The sequence below is a fragment of the Phalacrocorax aristotelis genome, chromosome Z, assembly GCF_949628215.1.
Source record: "Phalacrocorax aristotelis chromosome Z, bGulAri2.1, whole genome shotgun sequence".
NCBI classification, from domain to species: Eukaryota; Metazoa; Chordata; class Aves; order Suliformes; family Phalacrocoracidae; genus Phalacrocorax; species Phalacrocorax aristotelis.
In genome coordinates, this window is record NC_134311.1 from 56,816,421 (window position 1) to 56,836,935 (window position 20,515).

General features: G+C 38.3%; 1 protein-coding gene across 2 annotated transcripts in view; it reads left to right on the forward strand.

Annotated features, from left to right (window-relative positions):
• The window catches only part of JMY (junction mediating and regulatory protein, p53 cofactor), a 66,130-nt gene that overhangs the window by 14,165 nt on the left and 31,450 nt on the right, over positions 1-20,515 (forward strand). For both annotated transcript variants that reach the window (XM_075079342.1, XM_075079341.1), the window contains exons 2-3: positions 7,257-7,430; positions 19,347-19,497. In XM_075079342.1, the coding sequence (XP_074935443.1) occupies positions 7,257-7,430; positions 19,347-19,497 (325 nt within the window). The remainder of the gene's footprint in view (positions 1-7,256; positions 7,431-19,346; positions 19,498-20,515) is intronic.

Below are 20,515 nucleotides of genomic sequence, written 5' to 3' on the forward strand. Positions count from 1 at the left end.
GAAATAAAACCAAATCTTAAAAACACCTTCCCTCCACCCCTCCCTTCTTCCCAGGTTCAACTTCACTCCTGATTTCTTTACCTCCTCCCTGCCCCTGAGCAGCACAGGAGGAGGGGGAGTGGGGGTTGTGGTCAGTCCATCATACATTGTCTGCGCCACTCTCTCCTCCTCATGGTGTTCAGCTGCTCCAGTGTGGGATCCCACCCACAGGAGACAGTCCTCCACAAACTTGTCCATCATGGGCCCTTTCCATGGCCTGCAGTCCTTCAGGAATGGACTGCTTCAGTGTGAGTCCTTTCTATGGGGTGCAGGCCTTCAGGAAAAGACTGCTTCAGCGTGGGTCTCCCATGCTGTGGGCTCCCACAGCTTCTCGCACAGTGTGGGCTCTTTTTCACGGGGGCTGCAGGTCCTGCCAGGAGCCTGCTCCAGCATGGGCTCTCCGTTGGGTCACAGCCTCCTTTGGGCACATCCACCTGGTCTGGTGTGGCTACTTCCAGGGGCTGCAGGTAGATACCTGCTCCACTGTGGACCTCCACGGGCTTCAGGGGGACAACTTGTGTCACCATGGTCTTCACCATGGGTTGCGGGGGAATCTCTGCTCCGACACTTGGAGCACCTCCTCCCCTTCCTCCTTCACCAACCTTGGGGTCTGCAGAGTTGTTCCCCTCATATACTCTCACTATTCTTTTTGGCTGCAGTTGTGCAGCAGGTTTTTTCCCCTTCTGAAAAATGTTATCCCAGAGGCTCTACTACCATCGCTGATGGGCTCATACTTGGCCAGCAGTGGGTCCTTCTTGGAGCCAGTTGGCATGGGCTTTATCAGACATGGGGGAAAGCTTCTGGCATCTTCTCACAGAATGCACCCATGCAGACTCCTGCTGTAAAACCTTGCCACATACACCCAATACATATCTGCACACGTGTACTGAGATACATAGGCTTTCTGCTCACAGGTAAAAGACTGTTTTTAAACAGGGTTTAAGGAGGAATAATGTGGCTCACTTGATATGAGCAGCTCTTGAGAGGCCTAGAAGACACAGCTTATGGAAGGCTTGATCTTTTAACCACAACAGGTGACATTTAAATACAGGACCATGCATGTAAGAGAGAGAAAAATGGTTTGCCTGTGGTGGGGATTTCATGTAGTTGAGATTCCTGCTCATTACCAGGATGCGTGGGAGTGTGTTTGTTTTTAACAAGAAGGTTTTTTTGTTTGTTTTTAACAAGAAGGTTTTTTTGTTTGTTTTTAACAAGAAGGTTTTTTTGTTTGTTTTTAACAAGAAGGTTTTTTTGTTTGTTTTTAACAAGAAGGTTTTTTTGTTTGTTTTTAACAAGAAGGTTTTTTTGTTTGTTTTTAACAAGAAGGTTTTTTTGTTTGTTTTTAACAAGAAGGTTTTTTTGTTTGTTTTTAACAAGAAGGTTTTTTTGTTTGTTTTTAACAAGAAGGTTTTTTTGTTTGTTTTTAACAAGAAGGTTTTTTTGTTTGTTTAAATATAGGTTAAAAAGAGACACAATAGAAACAATTTAAAGCATGTTCTGATACGAGATATTGCAGTCTAAGTTCAGTTGTTAAAATTTTGCATATGAATTTTATGTACTCTGGAGCTTTACTTCTTTGGAAGTCATTGTCCGCAACTCATTGCGGACTACTGCAAGTGTGTTGGCAGGAGGATTTGGTATTTTACTCTTAGGACTTCAGTGGAAAGGATGGAGTATCTAAAAATTACTGAATCTGCAGTACTGTACTTCTCTCTGAAAACAACTATCCTTAGTTTTACCTGTGACCTTAAATATGCTGGTTCAATTAAAAATCTTTAAAATTCATCCCGCAAAAGGCAAGTAATACTATCAGGCTTCAGAGAATCTAAATACAGAGGAAAATGGGGTATTCTGTAGTTACTATTATACTAAAAATATGAAGCAGCTTAGGAAGAGCGTGAAAAATGGCCTGTTTTAGCTAAAAATGAATATGTGTCATATTGCAATGTTTTTATAAAATACGCAAAATAAAATAGGAATAACAGGGAAAGTTTTGGGAATAATAGCAAAGGAAATGTGAGACTTGACTCTTCACTGATTAAATCAGGGTTTGGATTACACTGCCAGCTGAGGTCAACCAGCACATAATTGCACTGTTTGCTGCAATGCTTTTAGAGTTTAATGGACAAAAAATTTTTTTGGAAAATACTGAAGACAGAAACAGTTTGTTATATGGTTCAAATATATGTGCTGTTGAATTGGAAAAAATGTGTTTCCTGCTGGTTAGAGTCTTATCTGAATAATAGTTGCCTAAAATATATGGATTCATTTAGTTGTGAACAATGTAACATCTGTGAAACATGACTCTCAAAATAAATGCAGTATTCAATGGGTATAGGGCTAGTCAGGCCTGCACAGGATATTACTCTGCCCTCCTCCACCCACTGCTTTAAATAATATAATTAAAAATTGTGAAAGTAAAAAATTCATACCGAGACTGTTGAAGTAAATGAACAGTAACGCTGAATGTCTGTGCTGACAATTAATCGTGAGTGGGGCATAAAACATGCCACAAAAATTGGTCATGTATTTTATGCTAACACCTTGAAAAATGCATTGCTGTAAGGTACCAGGTTGGTTTAGGCATTCAGCCAGCTTAACCAATGTCTTCATCTTACTAAAAGCTGAATTTACATGTTTCTAATGTAGGGTATCATCTAAGTACTGACTGTGTTAAAACTGGAACATACACAGTTAAACTACCTGTGAGTCTGTGGAGGGCCTGGTTTGCCTTATGACATTATTAATTCAGTGGATTCTGTGTTAGACCGGTGTTATTGTTATCCAATAATCTGAATACTGTCTGGATGGCAGCCAGCTAAAATAATGCTTCAGCTGACTTTTGATCTAAAGCAGGAAAACTTCCACTGCACTGCTTTATAGAGGAAAGTGGGAGAGGTCATCTACACGGCCAGTTTAGCACCGTCTCCTCTCCCATATGTCAGTGCCTCTTTAGGGCTGGTGGCAATAAAGCTGCTTTGACTTTTCATCAGGCTTACAAGGATCTGTCTAGAAGCAGAATCAAAGCTAACAGTCTTCTGTTCATACCACACTGTGTTGGTGAAGGCCAATATGGTGATTATGTGATCACCAATAGGGTGAGAGAGAATAGTCTGACCCTTCTGTATTCCTTTAAACCATGTATATAGAATCATAGAATTAATTAGGTTAGAAAAGACCCTTAAGATCATTGAGTCCAACTGTAAACCTGTCACTGCCAGGTCCACCACTAAACCATGGCCCTGAGTACCACATCTAACACATCTTTTATTGAAATACCTCCAGGGATGGTGACTCAACTCCTTCCCTGGGCAGCCTGTTCAAGTGCTTGAAATTTACTCCTTCAGTGAGTAAATTTTTCCTAACATCCAATCTGTACCTCCCCTGGCACAGCTTGAGGCCATTTTCTCTTGACCTATAGCTAGTTACTAGGAAGAAGAGACCAACACCCGCCTCACTACAACCTCCTTTCAGGTAGTTGTAGGGAGCGGTAAGGTCTCCTTTCAGCCTCCTTTTTTCCAGGCTAAACAACCCCAGTTCCCTCAGCGGCTCCTCATAAGACTTGTTCTCTAGACCCTTCACCAGCTTCTTTGCCCTTCTCTGGACATGCTCCACCACTTCAGTGTCTGTCTTGTTTTGAGGGGCCCAAAACTGAACACAGTATTTGAGGTGCGGCTTCACCAGTGCTGAGTACAGGGGCGCACGATCACTTGCCTACTGCTGCTGACCACAGTATTCCTGATACAAGCCAGGATGCTGTTGGCCTTCTTGGCCACCTGGGCAGATATCATAATTATAATTTCAAATGCACGTTGTAATTTCTCTGTGTTGTTTTTCAGAACTGTTTTTTCTTTTCACAGTTCTTTGGTTTCTTCTTTCTCCGATGTAACTTTTAACTGCAGTGAAGTTTGAGGCAGCAATTTTATGGTGCTGATCTGACAGGGCAAAATACTTTCAATGTGCTTTTGAGCTGGTTTACAACCTTTGTAGAAAAGGTTAATGTTTGGAAGTTTTTCCCCAAAATGCTGTCTGGCTGAGCCTGTAGAAGAACATGTTAATAGATTGATGAGTGTAATGAGTCTGTATGTAACCAGTGCTTACAGGTTGGTAACCTTGCTACCTGTCTTGAAGAATATCCCTATTCAGTAGCTCTTTGGTCTTTGCTCCAAACCAAATAAAGTAGTACTCTGGCTTCCAAATCAGTTTTCATATTTTGTTACATTTTCTCTGGCAACTGTAGTTTTAAATGAAATTTCATCACCATTTTCATTCAGAAGGTCTTCATTAGGCACAGGAAATAGACTCTAAGCATCATTGCCTTAGGAACAAAGAATGTTTGCTTACCTTCTGTTAATAATTTAAGAATCATATATTCTGTATGACTAGCTTGTCCTCTCTTGTATAGTTTTATTGGGGGCTTGGTATTTCTGAGGGAGTTGAGGGTTCGGCTTAGGACTGGGGTAACCCTAACAGCAGACCAAATAGAACTGGACATGGACAAGACCTTGAAACAATGCCTATTTACATATCTTCTGTATGTGCCGGAATGTAGTGATAATTCATTACTTTATCCATAACTGTTTCCAGTGATGGACATGATTTTCACTGAACAACCAATTATAAGTAGGTACTTGCTTTTAGTGTCCTTAAGATGTCTTTTTACTATGCTATGGTCATAAAATTGAAGTGGTCCTTCATTTCCTGGTACTTTAACTTCTGCAAAGTTGTGACTGTCTTCCAGCATATCAGAACTATTAAATAGTCCTTAAGAATGATCTGTAAAAGGGAAAATAAACCAAACCCCAAACCAAAAAATACCAGACCTAAGCCCTGCATTGTATTTGTTCTGCTCCTGGAATGAGATTACTTAAGATTCTTCTCTACATGGTGATAAGTTTTCTCTAATTTTTGTTATTTTTTTATTGCCCTCTAGGATTTTTATTCTAGTAGGGTTTCACAATGAAACAATGTGTAAATTTATTTAATAAGAAGATACTAATAGCCTAAGCAGCTAAAAGGAAATTAACATTACAGTGTGCTGTTGAGTTGCTGCTAATAAGAGATCCGTCTTGCAATGGGTGGCTTGAGAAGAAAGGTTTGTTTTTTCAGTACCTTGACTGAGGGATAATTATAGCTTTGGGACTGCAAGAGGTTTTTCTGATAGTGCCAGGGTGAGCTAGGCAAAGGCTTGAAAATGGCAACTCTGTTTTTAGGCACTAGCAACAAGAAAGAGGAGCTGACGAAGAAGGTGGGTTAATATCCCGGATGGTTAAAACAGCTAGTGGGCTGAAACAATGCATTGAATCCGTGGGGACTTAGGACTCAAACCCAAGAGCATCTTGGCATGACTTCTGTCCCTATAGTTGCAGGTTAGGTTATGCATGTCTAACGCTGAAATTTTGTAAAATGTCAGTTTTACAGACTGCAAGCCACAAACCACTACCAAGTACTCTAGTGAGAACTCAAATGCCAAAAATACTACGTGCTGCAGGAAGACAGCAGAAGGGCATAGCAAATGACCTTGCAATAGAAACAATTTCCTAGGTGAAACAGTTCAGGTAATGCAACAAATTGCCTCATGCTGCTGAGGAATGTCTCATCTGCTCTACACCATCTCCCCACACCTTTCATCTTTGCTAAGCCTTGCTGAGGAAAAGCTTTTCCTGGCTTGTCATGTGGCTATCATTTTAATGCTGGACATGTAAATAAAGCTGCTATGATCCTCTCTGCATTCTGGTCTGTATCCTCTCTTTAATCTTCGTCTACCTTTAGTGCTTCAAAGAAAGCTCAGGTGGGGTTAGGGGGATCTTCAGAAGCGAAGTTTACATTATGAAGAAGAGACAATTTTTCTTGTCTGGTCAGGTAACTGAAACACTATAGTAATATAAATGTAATGGAGCAAACTGAGTAGACAGTATGGTAATCAAGACTTCTCTTGACTGTTCTGGCATATAAATGAACCAGACAGCAAAGGTCTGTTGACCAAAGATTCAATTTCTAATCTGCAGTTCCCTGTTTTTTGTTTTCCAATTATAATACTTGATGCAGTTGAGCATCCTGAGAATATTTCATGTAGGCTTGTCATCCAACTTGAATGAACAGGTAGAAGATACCAATGTGCTTATTCCATAGTGTTCCTAAACTCTGTTAGGTTTAAATAAACCTGTACTGTTAATATATGCTTTGGAGATGATAATATAAAGGACAAGAGAATGTGACTTAAAAGTACATAAGAGGGGAATTAATTTCAGATAATCTTGTCTTTGTAAGTACATCAAATACTCTATGTCTGTATGAGATTAGTTTTAGTTAAACAGTTGAATATTTTTTTTAGAAATAGTAAAAGATTTCCAGCAGCATGTGAGGCCTGCCCAGGCAAATGCCCAAAATACATGCAAAACAAGCATATAAATTAAAACTATACATTCTAGCTAATTTGTACAAACAGATGAATTTTTGGCTTCATAAGAACTAAAGCCTGTGCTTTGTGGTCTTTTATATGAAATAGAATATAAATTGTTTTATTTAAAGCATTTTTTTAAAGCTTATAATACTTAGATAATTTCCTTTTTAAAGAAATCTAACAGAGACTTCGTGCATTTTAAATTCCATGCCTGAACTGTCCAGGCTAAAATCATAAACCAGAAGGCAAAATCACCAGAAATGCATATCATTGTGTTGTTTCATACAGATTCTTGTCTGTGTCTGGAGCTGCACTGATGTAATGGGGCTGTGTGGGTCCAAAGTACAGGCAAAAAAAAAACCCAAAACGAACTCAAACACCAAAAAACCTAGAAAGATCAAAAAGTCACTTCTCTTTTGTCTCCTTTCCTATCACTCCTTCCCCACTGACACCTGAAAGTGGGAAATGTATGAAGTAGCATATCTGATTACTGCATTATAGATTATTGTAAGAAGTGGCTTTTTGTGCTGCGTTTCTACTTATATTCATTACCTTCCAGACATTTTTGGAAAGAAGTAGTTAACTCAAAATGTGCAGCTCTCCTATTAAGGTTATCAGAGACATGCTCATACTTGACTGGCTAAAATCAAGACGTAGGTGGGGTTTAAGAGTTTTTTTGTTTGTTTGTCCGAGTGCTGATTTCATGGGAGAGGAAAGATAATAGGAAAGATAGGCTAAAAAATGTTTTTTAAATGACTGTCACATTTAGCATGCTGTTTGAACATGTTCATTGAAATTGGCACTTTTTCTACAGCTTCTGGAAAAACACAGGAACACAGAAAGCATGGTAGAGCTACTTGAACTCTATCAAATGGAAGATGAAGCCTACAGTAGTCTTGCAGAAGCTACCACGGAGCTCTACCAGTACTTACTGCAGCCATTCCGAGATATGAGGGAGCTTGCAATGCTTAGAAGACAGCAGATAAAGGTATGGTAATGGAGAAATAATGCTTTTTTGTTACTATTTATTACTTCATTGTGTGCAGTGATGGTTTCTCCACTAGAAGTTGACCCAATTTTTCTGGTTCCTCCACTCAGAGGAGTGCTTTTGAATAGTGAGAACGTCTCTGGCTTATGTAGCTAACCATCAGCTCTTTAACTTACTGTGTTTGACTGTTCAAATTAATTGCTGAATTTAATTGGTGAAATTTAACAGTTTTATGATTACTGGGAATACTGACTAATATATAAAAAAGAAATAGACATAGGCACAGTATCAATGCTGTTGTTAATTCTTTTAAAAGATAATACAGGAAGTTCCTTTTACTTATTTGAGATAATTTGATAAACGATGAGAATTCAGTAGCTTCTCATCTAATGTTGTGAAACACTTAAACATGGAAGTGTATTAGAAGTATATGTTATATATATATATATAAGTATATTAGAAGTATATGATTTGTTGTAACACTTTAACAGTATATTTTCCTAAGAGCTAAAAAAGTATAGCCAGCTGAAGAATACTATATTTTGTTAAACTGTTTATAATGATATGTTTTTTATTTAAAAATAATTCTAATTTAAACACTTAACAAACACAGTCACCTTCTGATTCTTCTAATATATGTGTTGTAACATAGAAGTTGAAATGGGTTTGTTTCAATTAATCTGTATTGCAAACGTCGATTTATCTCAGTGTGGTACATTGTTCAATTAGCCAACATTGTGTTTACTGGTTTGAGTTTAAAAAAACAGTGTTTTTCTCTGGTTTTGATTATAGAACGAGGGAGGCAGGCAAGAGGATTTATGATTCCAAAATCAGTTTTATTTTGAGCTATTGCTATGTCCGTAAAGTAATTTTTCAGGAAGTTCAGCAATCTGGAACTAACTCAGTGAGATAATGTGATGATATTTGAACGAAAAATGCTTTTTTCCCCTGAGTGATAAATGTTGCTGCATAGAGAATTAGGATGAATATTTTTTCTCAGATGTGTTACATGGTAAAGATTATGAACACTACATTTAATAAAGTCTTCAAAGCATGATGAAATAGTTCCATTTTATTTGAATTTGTAGCTGAGGAAAATGTGGGGGTTTTTTTGTTCTTTTGTCAAACAAAAGATAAATTATGATGAGTAGGGAGTGTGAATTAAGAGTTGGGTTTGGGTTTTTTTTTAAAGAAAAGTTTTTAAATACCTCACTTTCTATTCTTTTCTGAAAGAATAACTGTGCTAAACGTGCTGGTTTTGGCTGAAATAGAGCTGATTTTCTTTGTAGTAGACAGTATGGAGCTATGCTTTGAATTTGTGCTGGAAATAGTGTTGATAATACAGAGGTGCTGCTGCTGAGCGGGGCTTACACAGATTCAAGGCCTTTTCTGCTCCTCACTGCCCCACCAGTGAGGAGGCTGGGGAGGGGGCCAAGAAGCTGGGAGGGGACACAGCTGTGACAGCTGACATCAACTGATCAAATGGTTATTCCATAGCATATGATGTCATGCTCAGCATATAAAGCTGGGGGAAGAAGAAGGAAGGGGGGGACATTTGGAGTGATGGCGTTTGTCTTCCCAAGGAATTGTTAGGCGTGATGGAGCCCTGCTTTCCTGGAGATGGCTGAACACCCGCCTGCCGATGGGAAGCAGTGAATGAATCCCTTGTTTTCCTTTGCTTGCATGCGTGGCTTATGCTTTACCTATTAAACTGTCTTTTATTTCAACCCACGAGTTTCTTGCTTTTACTCACCTGATTCTCTCCCCCGTCACACCAGGGGGGGAGTGACCAAGCAGCCAGTGGGGCTCAGCTGCCTGTTGGGTTAAAGCATGACAGTGAGCTTCAGACGCATGTTCTGTGGTTGATTATTTTAGTGGTACATAGTTGCATCTAATGTACATTAAGTTCTCTTCCTAACTTGGCAATTCTTGAGTTACAAAACTTGGTCATCTGTATTATGTGGTAGAGAAAGATGACATCTCTTGTTTTTCATTTCATTGTTTGAGGGAAAGCAGTACTTGTATCTATGATGACAAAATATATATTACATTGGATAGCTAGGGTAGAAGAATTGCTTTATAAATAGAACTTGTGCATGAAGTGGTTTGTGTTAAGTTGCTGCATATGTTTTTCTGGCAGGCTTAATAATGGTACAAAGGTCCTTAGGTTTCTATAAACTTTTATGGCTGGCATTAGCTCCATTTTCATGCCTAACAAGTATTTCTGATGCTTACTGCCTCAGTGAAATGGGAGCTGTGAACATGTAATACTGTTTGCATGTAAAGAGTGACACAGAGAAAGATAAAGTTTGAATGTAGGGCAGGTTAAGGAAGGAGGAATCAGCAGATTGTGTTAGTGAAATGAAAAAATAAGTTAGAAGGGTAATAAAGCTTGAATACAAATATCAGTATTTAGTCAAGATTGCATATGCCTTATGTAATTAACATTTTTAGATCTTGTATCTGTTAGGTATCCAGTTTTGATCTCTGGGGAAGTTATTTTAGGTTTTTTTTTTAAGAATTTGGGGTTTTTAATAAGTATTGTAATCATTTTCATTTTGTCAGTTTTCAAAATGAATGTAGGAGGAAATTAATTCTTTGCCTATAATCTTTGAGAAGAGTGTACAGTGTCATCTTCTTTTGGACCAAGATGTAAAAATTGGAAGATAGTATCATGGGCGTTAAATTTCTGCTGTTGCTGTGAAATGTTTAGCAGGAGACAAGCCTACAGGAGGAAAGGGAGAAACAAACATGAAATTCCTTCCGCTCAGCGAAGGCTTATTAGAGTGGGACATCTGTATTCTTGCAGATTCCTTTTTTCTTTTTCCTTTGGGGTGGGGTGGGACATCCCAAAAATCCAAACAGAACAACCCAGAACAAAAGTTTATAACAAAATTAAAACATTTAGAAACTTGAAGATGCAGATTAGTCATGTCCATGACAGACATGATAGAAGTATTTTTTTTGTCTTTGTATTTTAACTTGATTGTATGCTGGTTTTTCAGGTGTATTTTGCCTCATTTAGTGTGAAGGGTGGATCATTTAGTATGGGTGAGGAATCAAAGCTGTATTGTGAAACACATATTGCTGAATTCGGAAAACATAATGAAGAAGGTAGAAGATTGTGGAAGGAGAAAAGGATGGTTTATTATGAAATGAAATGTTATTCTGGAAAACTGACTTCTGCCAAATTTTCTATTTGATTATGGACTAGTCATCTGACCTTAGAACAATCCATTCAGTAACTATATGCTTCTCATTTTTGGGGCACCCAGCTTCAAAAACCTAGTTTTATTTGTATAAATGCTTAATATTTGTAAATGCTGCTCAAATCCATGGGGACCTCCCTCTGAGCATGGCAAAACGCTTACCAGATACCATGCATTCTTGAAAAGAATTGAACACTGTAAGTACAGCAGTGTTTGGGCCTTAGATTTTTTTTTTTTAATATATATGATATGTGAATAATCCTGCTTGCCCCAAGGTCTTTATGGCAGACACAAATAATAGCTGATTTTTGATGAATGGTATTATCAAATCGAATAACGCTCATCAAAGAAGGTAGTAATATGCTTACTAGACATATTCTGTGCTGTGTGTCTACTATGACGATATTTTGTAAGTGTGAAAAGTTCTATTGATAAGCCAGCTAAACAGAACTGTAATTATGTTCAATAAATGCTGGAGAAGGTATAATAAAGGAATTGAAGACAGTATTACAATTTATATACATATAAAAGCTGTACTGAATTTATATAGGCATTTTTAAGTTTCAGTATTTCTGGACTGTTGTTGATTTAGTTGTAATACTATGTAAAGACATTGTGGACCCTGATGGGATGCACCACGAGTGCTGAGGGAGCTGGCGGATGCTGTCACTAAATCACTCTCCCTCATCTTTGAAAGGCCATGGAGGACAGGAGAGGTGCCCAAGGACTGGAGGGTAGCCAGTGTCACTCCAGTCTTCAAAAAGGGCAAGAAGGAAGACCTGGGAAACCATAGGCTGATCAGCCTCACCTCTATCCCCAGAAAGGTGATGGAACAGCTCACCCTGGAGGGTATCTCCAGGCATGTAGAGGACAAGAAGGTTATCAGAAGTAGTCAGCATGGATTCACCAAGGGAAGATCATGCTTGGCCAACCTGACAGCCTTCTATGATGGCATGACTGGCTGGGTAGGTGAAGGGAGAGAAGGTGATGCTGTTTATCTCAACTTCAACAAGGCTTTTGACACTGTTTCCCATCACACCCTCATAGGTAAGCTTAGGAAGCGTGGGTTAGGTGAGAGGATGGTGAGGTGGGCAGAGAACTGGCTCAACAGTAGAACTCAGAGGGTCGTGATCAATGGAGCAGAGTCTGGTTGGAGGCCTGTAACTAGCGGTGTTCCCCAGGGGTCTGTGCTGGATCCAGTCGTGTTCAACATGTTCATCAAGGACCTGGACAAAGGGTCAGAGCGTACCCTCAGCAAGTTTGCTGATGATACAAAACTGGGAGGAGTGGCTGATACACCAGCAGGCTGTGCTGCCATTTAGCAAGACTGGACAGGTGGGAGAGCTGGGCCGACGGGAACCTCATGAAAAACAGAAGTGAGTGTAAGATCCTGCACCTGGGGAGGAACAAGCCCATGCACCAGTACAGGCTGGGGGTTGACCTGCTGGAAAGTGGCTCTGTTGAGAAGGCCCTGGGAGTGCTGGTGGACAGCAAGTTGACCATGCCTAGCAGCGTGCCTTTGTGGCCAGGAATGCCAACATCATCCTGGGGTGCATTAAGAGGACTGTGGCCAGCAGGTTGAGGGAGGTTATCTTCACCCTCTACTCCACCCTAGTGAGATCACATCTGGAGTACTGTGTTCAGTTCTGGGCTCCCCAGCTCAAGAAGGACAGGGAACAGCTTGAGCCAGTCCAGTGGAAAGCTACGAGGATGATCAGGGGGCTGAAGCATCTCTCTTATGAGAAAAGGCTGAGAGACTTGGGTTTGTTCAGCCTGGAGAAGAGAAGACTGAGGAGGGATCTTACCAATGCTTATAAATACCTAAAGGGTGGGTGTCAAGAGGATGGGGCCAGACTCTTTTCAGTGGTGCCCAACAACAGGACAAGGGGCAATGGGACAAATTGGAACACAGGAAGTTCCACCTGAATATAAGGAAAAAACCTCTTTCCTGTGAGGGTGACAGAGCAGTGGAACAGGCTGCCCAGAGAGTCTGTGGAGTTTCCTCTGGATGTATTCAAAACCTGCCTGGACATGGTCCTGTGCCCCCTGCTCTAGGTGTGCCTGCTCAAGTGTGGGGTCTGGCAAGATGATCTCCAGAGGTCCCTTCCAACCCCTACCATTCTGTGATGCTGTGAACCAGTGAGTTTTAGTGTGTTAATTTCATTTGGGTTATTCGTCTTTTTTTTTTTTCTGATTTCAGACTCTCAGATGTAGCATAGGCATCAGGCAAGGGAAGCTTGATATTTAAATGCTCTGTTATATTTTTTGGGCTATCTGTATGTTTTTCCAAAATTCTGGAAGACGAGTATGAGCTTAAAGCTACAGAGCAAACTATTAATGGATTATTTTATCTGGCATGAATTTCAAATTCTAAATGGATTTTAATATGTTCTTTTTGCTAGACATAAAACTTCTAATGAACGACAAAAAGCTATGCTTTTTTTGATCCTAAAAATGTTTCATATTTATATGCACAAATCTTTTATTTACCAAAATGGATGATTTCCCTGGGAAGATTTATCAAATTTTTGTACATTAAGAATACACATTTCTGAAGTGGAAAAGTGGGAAGTAGTAGGCCTCAGTAGCTGGAAACCTGAAGGAGAAATACTTCTGAAATTTGGAAGGAGCAAAGTAGGTATATATGCACTCTGGTGCTTTTTATTTCAGATAGTTAAATCTTAATTTTGTCAGATCCTCCATATATAGTGCAGTCTTATTCTGAAAGGGGACGGACCAGTGGGTGGTTGATATTTGGCTATTGAACTTACTGACAGGTTAATATGATCAAGCTTTAAGCCTGTTAAGACTAAGATATAAAGTGCTCTTTGATACAGGATACCAAATGTGGTTATTAAAAACAAATTTTCAAAAGAATAACTTAATGGGCAAAAACCCAAAGCCTTTTATGTATGTACAGTTGTTTTCACTGGCCTTCATAGAGAAAATGAAACTGCCTTGCTACTTTGAAATTCTATGGTCTTGTAACTGTGGACAGTACTTCACAGCTATGTTGAGTAGGCTGTGTTTGATCAAACACCAGGTGAAATCGGTGTGAAGCTTTCTTTTTTAATTCTTGTTTTTTTTTTCTTTTTTAAATATGCTTGGTATTAGGCTAAAGATAAAATGTAAGATAGATTATTTCATAACCTACATGTAGATGCCAGCAAAATTTTGACACAAGAATTCTTGAAGGTCTGAGTTGGACTGGATTTGCTTGACTGAGACCTTGATACCTTGATACAGGTGAGAGCCTACAGTCCTCATTACCTCACAATGCATCTTCAGGAAACAACATTAAAATAAAATTATATATTAAATATACCTAAAAGCACTCATAGTTTCATTGCATACCTATTAATTATTTTTACTGAGATATTAATTCCCTTGAATGTGATGGGTTTCTGAGGACTTTAAATACACTAATGTTGGGGTCTAGCACTGGAAATAAAAAATTAGAGCAGCTTGATAATTTATCAAATTCAGGTTTTTTTTTTTAAATTGTGGAACACTATGAGTCTGTGTTGTACTTCCCTTTAAAGCTCCTATAAGCAGATATTTGTGTAGTTGAAAATACAGCTCTGGTTCAACTGTGTGTGGGTTTATTTGTTGGTTTAATACTTGATGGTGAACTGCAGTGGTGAACCTTATAACTAATTCAGCTTTGATTTGTGTAAAATGAAATATTTATAAATAAATTATTGCATTGAACGGTTTAACTTTTGGTTAAAAAATTTTCGAAGTATGAAACAAGTTCAAGGGAGAAGATATGTTTAATGATGAGGATAGCCAGCAAAATACAATTACTTTAAAAAATACTCTAAAATAAGTCTCACAGCCAACTGAAGATGTTCTGTGGAAGGGAGCGGGTGTCAGTGCTTCATACTCTCATTTTGTAGTGTTGCTCCCATACATCAAATGGATGATTTCTGTATTACTAAATCCATATTTTTATCATTGGCCCTTGAATAATTGATGTCTTAGCTGGTTTTTGAACTGTGCGGGGTTTTTTTAAGACTCATGATATTTTTGAGTGCATGGTGGTCTTGCAGTGAAAAACATGAATACAAAGGTGCAGGAGGCACACTGGAGGACACTAAAGCAGCACTGATTAAAAGGTACAATTACTTGTATGGCAGTCAGCTCAATGTCATTCCTCTCAATTTGGGAACCACACCCTCCAGTAGTTATAGACTAGTGACTTGCTGACAAGAAGTTGATGAAAAACATCTGGTAAAAAAGCCTAAGGTAGTAGTCACTGGAGAGATTGAAACACTTTAAATAAATCTTAAGTCTCTTTTATTATATCTGTAGTTGAAGATGTGTCCTCACATCATGAGAAACCATAGTTAAATAAACTTGGCTATTGAAAAACCTGTAGAGTAGGGAAGAAACGGTAATCTAACTTTATGCAGAAGGGATGGATTTGAAAATGAAGGCCATAAACTTTGTAGAAAATATTGCTTTCTTGTTTGAGCAACTGGTGTAATATGCTCAATTATGCTGTGATAGTCTTGATATTCTCAAAGTCTGTTTCAGAAGGGTTATATGCCAGTCTTTGTTTACATTCTGAAGTATAAGTCCTCCAGATTTATTATATGAACTCACAGCAAAATATTTTGCTGACTTAAAATCAGGGGTTTATGGGCTTTCTGGAAAAATAGTGCTCTCCACAGGTGATCTGTTGGAAGGCAGACTGGTAGTCTGAATCAGTGAGGAAACTGAACTCTTGGTACGAGGTTGCTGACTGCAAAACTGTGGCACGTATTTGATCACTTAAATCTGCCTGTCTGCAAGGTGAACAGAGTACAGAACTGCTGTTGATGTTCAACTGTAGAACTGCATAATAAGATTTGTAGGCAAATCTGATTATGTTTGAATGCCAAAAGGTTTGGGTTTGCTATTTTTTATTTTCTTAAAAAGTTTCCTTACAAAAAGCTGGTCTGGAGAATAAAGCAGTAGGTGAAGTTGTCAATAAATAAAAAGCAGTGCATGTGCAGAAGGGTGATGGCAACCTCCAAAAGTATATGTGCGCATTTGTATGCAGTTAATTAACTTCTCTCCTGAGGAAGAAGGTATGAGAATTAATTATCTTGAGCTCTCTGAAATGAGCTTCATTCAGCAGTTTGAAAGAGGAAAGAAAGTTTTGAATTATTAGGGGAAACAAAAGCAAACCAAAACAAAATAGAGGACAACTTCACACCTTTGTATATATCCATGGTATACTTGCATCTTGAATGTTGCAGTTTTAGTTTCTCCCTCTCAGAAACTTTCTGTAGGGTCAGAGTAGTTACACAGGATGGCAGCACGGGTAGTAAGCAAGCAGCCTCAGTGCAAGGACAGAGTAAACAAATCAGATTGCATTAGTTTGGAAAGCATGTGATTCATGTATGATAAGAAAGGGATTTATAAATCATGAATGATAAGGGGAAGAAAATATTGAATGATTTTTTTCAGTCTTTCTCATACTAAAAAAAAATAGGGACCCCTCAATGAACTCATGGTGCTTTAAAAGAGCCTGCAAATAAAGGGAAAACAATTAAACTCTTATTAAACACACCTTTCATGTTCTGTGGGAATAATTTCCACAGTTTAGCTATGGACACTAAGTATGTATGTGTTCCAGAAAGAGACAGACCCATCAGTGGCTATAACAGTGATTCAGATTAGCCCTCAGCTCAGGAAGCTTCTAAGCCATTTAGTAACAGAAGCTGGGAGTTATCAATATGTCTATACCTCATGGCTTCAATTTTTTTCTCAATGTGCTAGTAGTAGTTATAGCAACGTCCAGGAATAAAGGAAGTGAGGGCCAGGACAGCCTTGGATCTGACCTAAGGTTAGGTGTGAGGGGAAATGGTGCAGAAGGATACTGAAGCAGAGTGTCCATTCAGAAAGGCATCTAGATGAAACTCTGAAAGGATGTTAAACATGCAGAGCATACTAAATTGTGTGTCCCTGCAAGGATTAGAGAAAAGGAGGGTGAAATCTGGAGATGTGTGATTTTTAGTTTTGGAGTGATGGAGATAGGGAAGGAGAAAGAAAGAAGAGACATCAGTGTAATGTTATGCAGGCTGTGGAGGGCAAGGAAAAGGGCTTAAGGACTTCAAAGACAAACCTTCATCATGAGAGTGTAAATTTTTCGAGTCCATGTTTACCTAAATCTGTAAATAGATGAAATCTAGTACTTCTTTTTTCAGTACCACTCTGAAAAAATAATTTTTGTAAGCTTTCATGATATTTGCTGGGTATACTGGATCTTGTAAGGCTTTATTTGCAGTTGTTACAATTATTTTCAGTATCCCTATTAAGGAGGTTTGATATGTGTTTAATCTGATTTTTTTGTCTAATTGTGTCATTATTTTCCATTTTTCAGTATATCTGTAAATAAAAACAGTCAACCATATTTTGATGAATTCTTGATAGACATGCTTAACATTTTGTCTATTATATATATTAAGCTTCTAAAAAAAGCTTATAAAACCTTAAGATTTTAAAATCCATTCATTTTCATCCATAAATGGAATCTAGAACATCCGGAAACATTCAAGATCACTTGCTTTACCACTTGAGCTTGCTTAAACAAAGTTTTCAAGTAACTAGTAGAATATGTCTTACTAAAAATGTGTTGTTTTTTTTTTAAAAGGTAAACCTTTCTTTTTGAAGGTGAACTTTTTTTTTTAGCATGGAGCTCAGTCAATGAAGCTGAAATGTAAATAAAGGTTTTATGATATACATGTGGATAAACAAGGAAGGCATAACTCACGATGCACAGTTTAGCCTTAATTCTGTCATTTGCCAATACAAAATACTTTAACTTAGCAGTTTTAATGCTCCTCTGTATATACTCTGTGTCTGGGGGAAAAAAACAGTTGAATAACCCCAGTCATTCCTCTTACTCTTGCTGTAACCTTAGTCTTCCGTGATTTCTCTCTTCTGAATACTTCTTCATTTTTCCACATTTACCATAGTTCTAGAAAAAAACACTTACCACTGCACTTTGCAGTACAATGACATGATTTTTGAGTGTTCTTACATGTTTGCTTTTTGGTTTGTTACTTGTTTACAGTCTTCCTTTCCTGAATTGTGTATGTTGTTCTCCTGTATCTTGATTAATATAATCAAAACCCCTGTAGTCTGTATTGCTAGTCCCAGGCTCCAGCTATTTTAAGGAATCTAGACCATCCAGTCTTAAGTTAGTTTGCATGTGTTAACATTAAAGTCTATGTCAGGATTCATTAGTATAAACCCAGTAAAACTGTAAAGCCCTTTTTACAGCTGGGTGCTTTCACTTGATATATTTGGGGTTGTGCATATGGAATTATAACGAACTTTGGGAAATAGTGCTGCATTTGTGTTACCAGCTGGGAGCATGTTAAATGAAGTTAACTTTGAGAAGTCCCTGAATGGATGATGAAGCTGAAATGCATACACTGTTGTTAATATATCCAGCCAGCTGTGATTGCAATTGGTTGTTTGGCCTCCTGGAATGTGTCAAAGGACGGTAGCTGAGCGTTTGAGATGAAACACTCCTTTATGTATGAAGCTGTTTCTTTTTTGTATATTGCCTCTGCTATCTGCAGTGCTCCCTCAACTTACTTTTTTGTGTTCTTATATTTCATCTACCTGTTGTTGTTACATCTCGTGTTTTTCTCCTTTTCTCCTGCCTATTACAAGTTGTCTAGGAGAAAGATACAAAAGGGAGCTGGAGACACATGGCAGATCCCTGCGTAAGCTATAGCGTGACCTGGCCTAAGTCTTGTTTCTGTCAGTCTTGTCCCAGCTGTCTTCAGAAAGAACCTGGGAAGTATTAAAGATCCTTGAGGACTATTTCTTTATTTTAGAGATGTATACTATATAAAACTTACAAAATCCTGCAGTTGCAACTGTAATATGAACTTTCTCATATCTTCTCAGAATAAGCTTACTTTACTCTTCAAAACTCTGTGTAACAACACTGTGAACTTTTCCAGAGAAGAATGTTTCCAGTAGGAAGAGTCATGCCTCTCTGATTCGTTCTCATTGGCTCACAAGCTAGATTAGGTATCTCCTTTCAGTTTGTTTCCTCTGAGGTACAAATTTGTTTTCTTTCAGAAGCATATCCATACAGTGTAGAAATGCATTCTTTTATGTTCTGTTACCTGAAGCAATAGCTGATGGAAATAGATGTTTACATGTGTTGAAGGTAATGGCTTCTGCTGGTCTGTCCTCTTTGTGTGTGCTTTCTGACAACCACTTTGTGAAAGCTGTCATAATTTTCTTAGTTTCAAAGCATAATCTGAAGTAAAGCTTGCAAGATCTAAAAGTCTTCAAAACCGAGTTCCATCAGGGGCAAAAAAAAAATTCTTAGCCAGTTTTACCATGAGGCTTGTATTATTCTTGCAGAGAATTATTTTAGGAAGAATAGCTGGAATTTTTTTTTTGAGAAAGTGATTACTAAAATAGAAACTGTAGATTTGGCTGTGTGATCTAGTTGAGAGATGAGAAGTTTTTCTCTTAGACCAGACTTTCTCCAGAACTTTAGCTCCAAATGAGGAACGTCCAGACCAAAAAGTGAGTTTGAGAAGGCATTAGAATGGAAGTCATGGTGATTTGCTGATAGTTTCTCTCCTTTGTTTTTTATTCTTTCTTAGCTACCCTGAAACTTGTTGCTGTTGGCAAAATAGCAACAATTAATTGTGTTGTTAATTTTGATCTGATTTGTTTTCAGATCTCAATAGAGAATGACTACCTAGGCCCCAGAAGAATTGAGAGTCTGCAAAAAGAAGATGCCGATTGGCAGAGAAAAGCCCACATGGCGGTGCTTTCTATTCAAGATCTTACAGTTAAATACTTTGAAATAACAGCTAAAACACAGAAAGGTAGTTATTTTCTACTATCCTGTCTGTCAAATAAAAGATCTTTAAGAATTTATTTAATGTTTACCATATTCTGTATTGTACTGTCATTTATTTATTTTTTTGATCAAGACTCCATGAGGAAAATGCAGTTGTCATTCCCATTTGTTTCTTTCTGTGCCTATTTGAATCTCTCACCAAGAACCCTTTTCAGAACATCATCAGAAGTCAGCAGAATAGAAATTTTAGATAACAGTTTCACAACCACTTTCTGAGTGTGATTGTATTAGCTGCACTGTTACATTTGCAAAGACTTCAGGGAGCATATTGTCCCTGACGGATTCTGTATTCTGTACTGGATATGGCAGACCACCATAGTTTATTACCTTTCAATTAATTTCCTTTTCCTGTCTCCCCTGCCTTTCAGTGATTTTTTTCATAGCTCTAAATATTAAATTGAGCTGTTGCTTAACTACTCAGTGAAAGCTGCTCTATTGTTCAGAAATCTGATTTAACCTTGACATTTCTATGCTTGAAGAATGCGGCAGTTTTAGTAAAGAGGTGATGCTGTAAAACCAGGTCATGTAACTTATGTACATCTGTGCTCTCATCCTTGTACCTTTTTAACTTAAATAATCAGTTTATTACGGCAAACACACCTTGAGGATGTGGTTTCATATCACCTCTTTTAGTTTGACTGTGGGCTACCTACCATTGACAGGGTTTATGTCCCACTGTCTCCCCTACCTGTCTGTGGGTTCCTGTTTCTTTCTTTGCCTTGGTGATAGTGATTGTGCAACCAGATAAATGAGCTGTAGCCCTGGGAGAAAACCTTTTTTGGTGGGTAGCTTTCCTGTCATCTCCCTACATGACTGCTAGATCTGCCTCAAGAGAAGCAGTCACTGCAAAATTATTCCTTTTGGTGACAACTCAAGTGAAATATAACATGAAATTCCACCTTATTTTGAAAAAGTGACTAAACCAGTTCAAGCATTTTGGAATGGATTTAATTACGGCAAATTCTGTATGTACTTAATCAGTT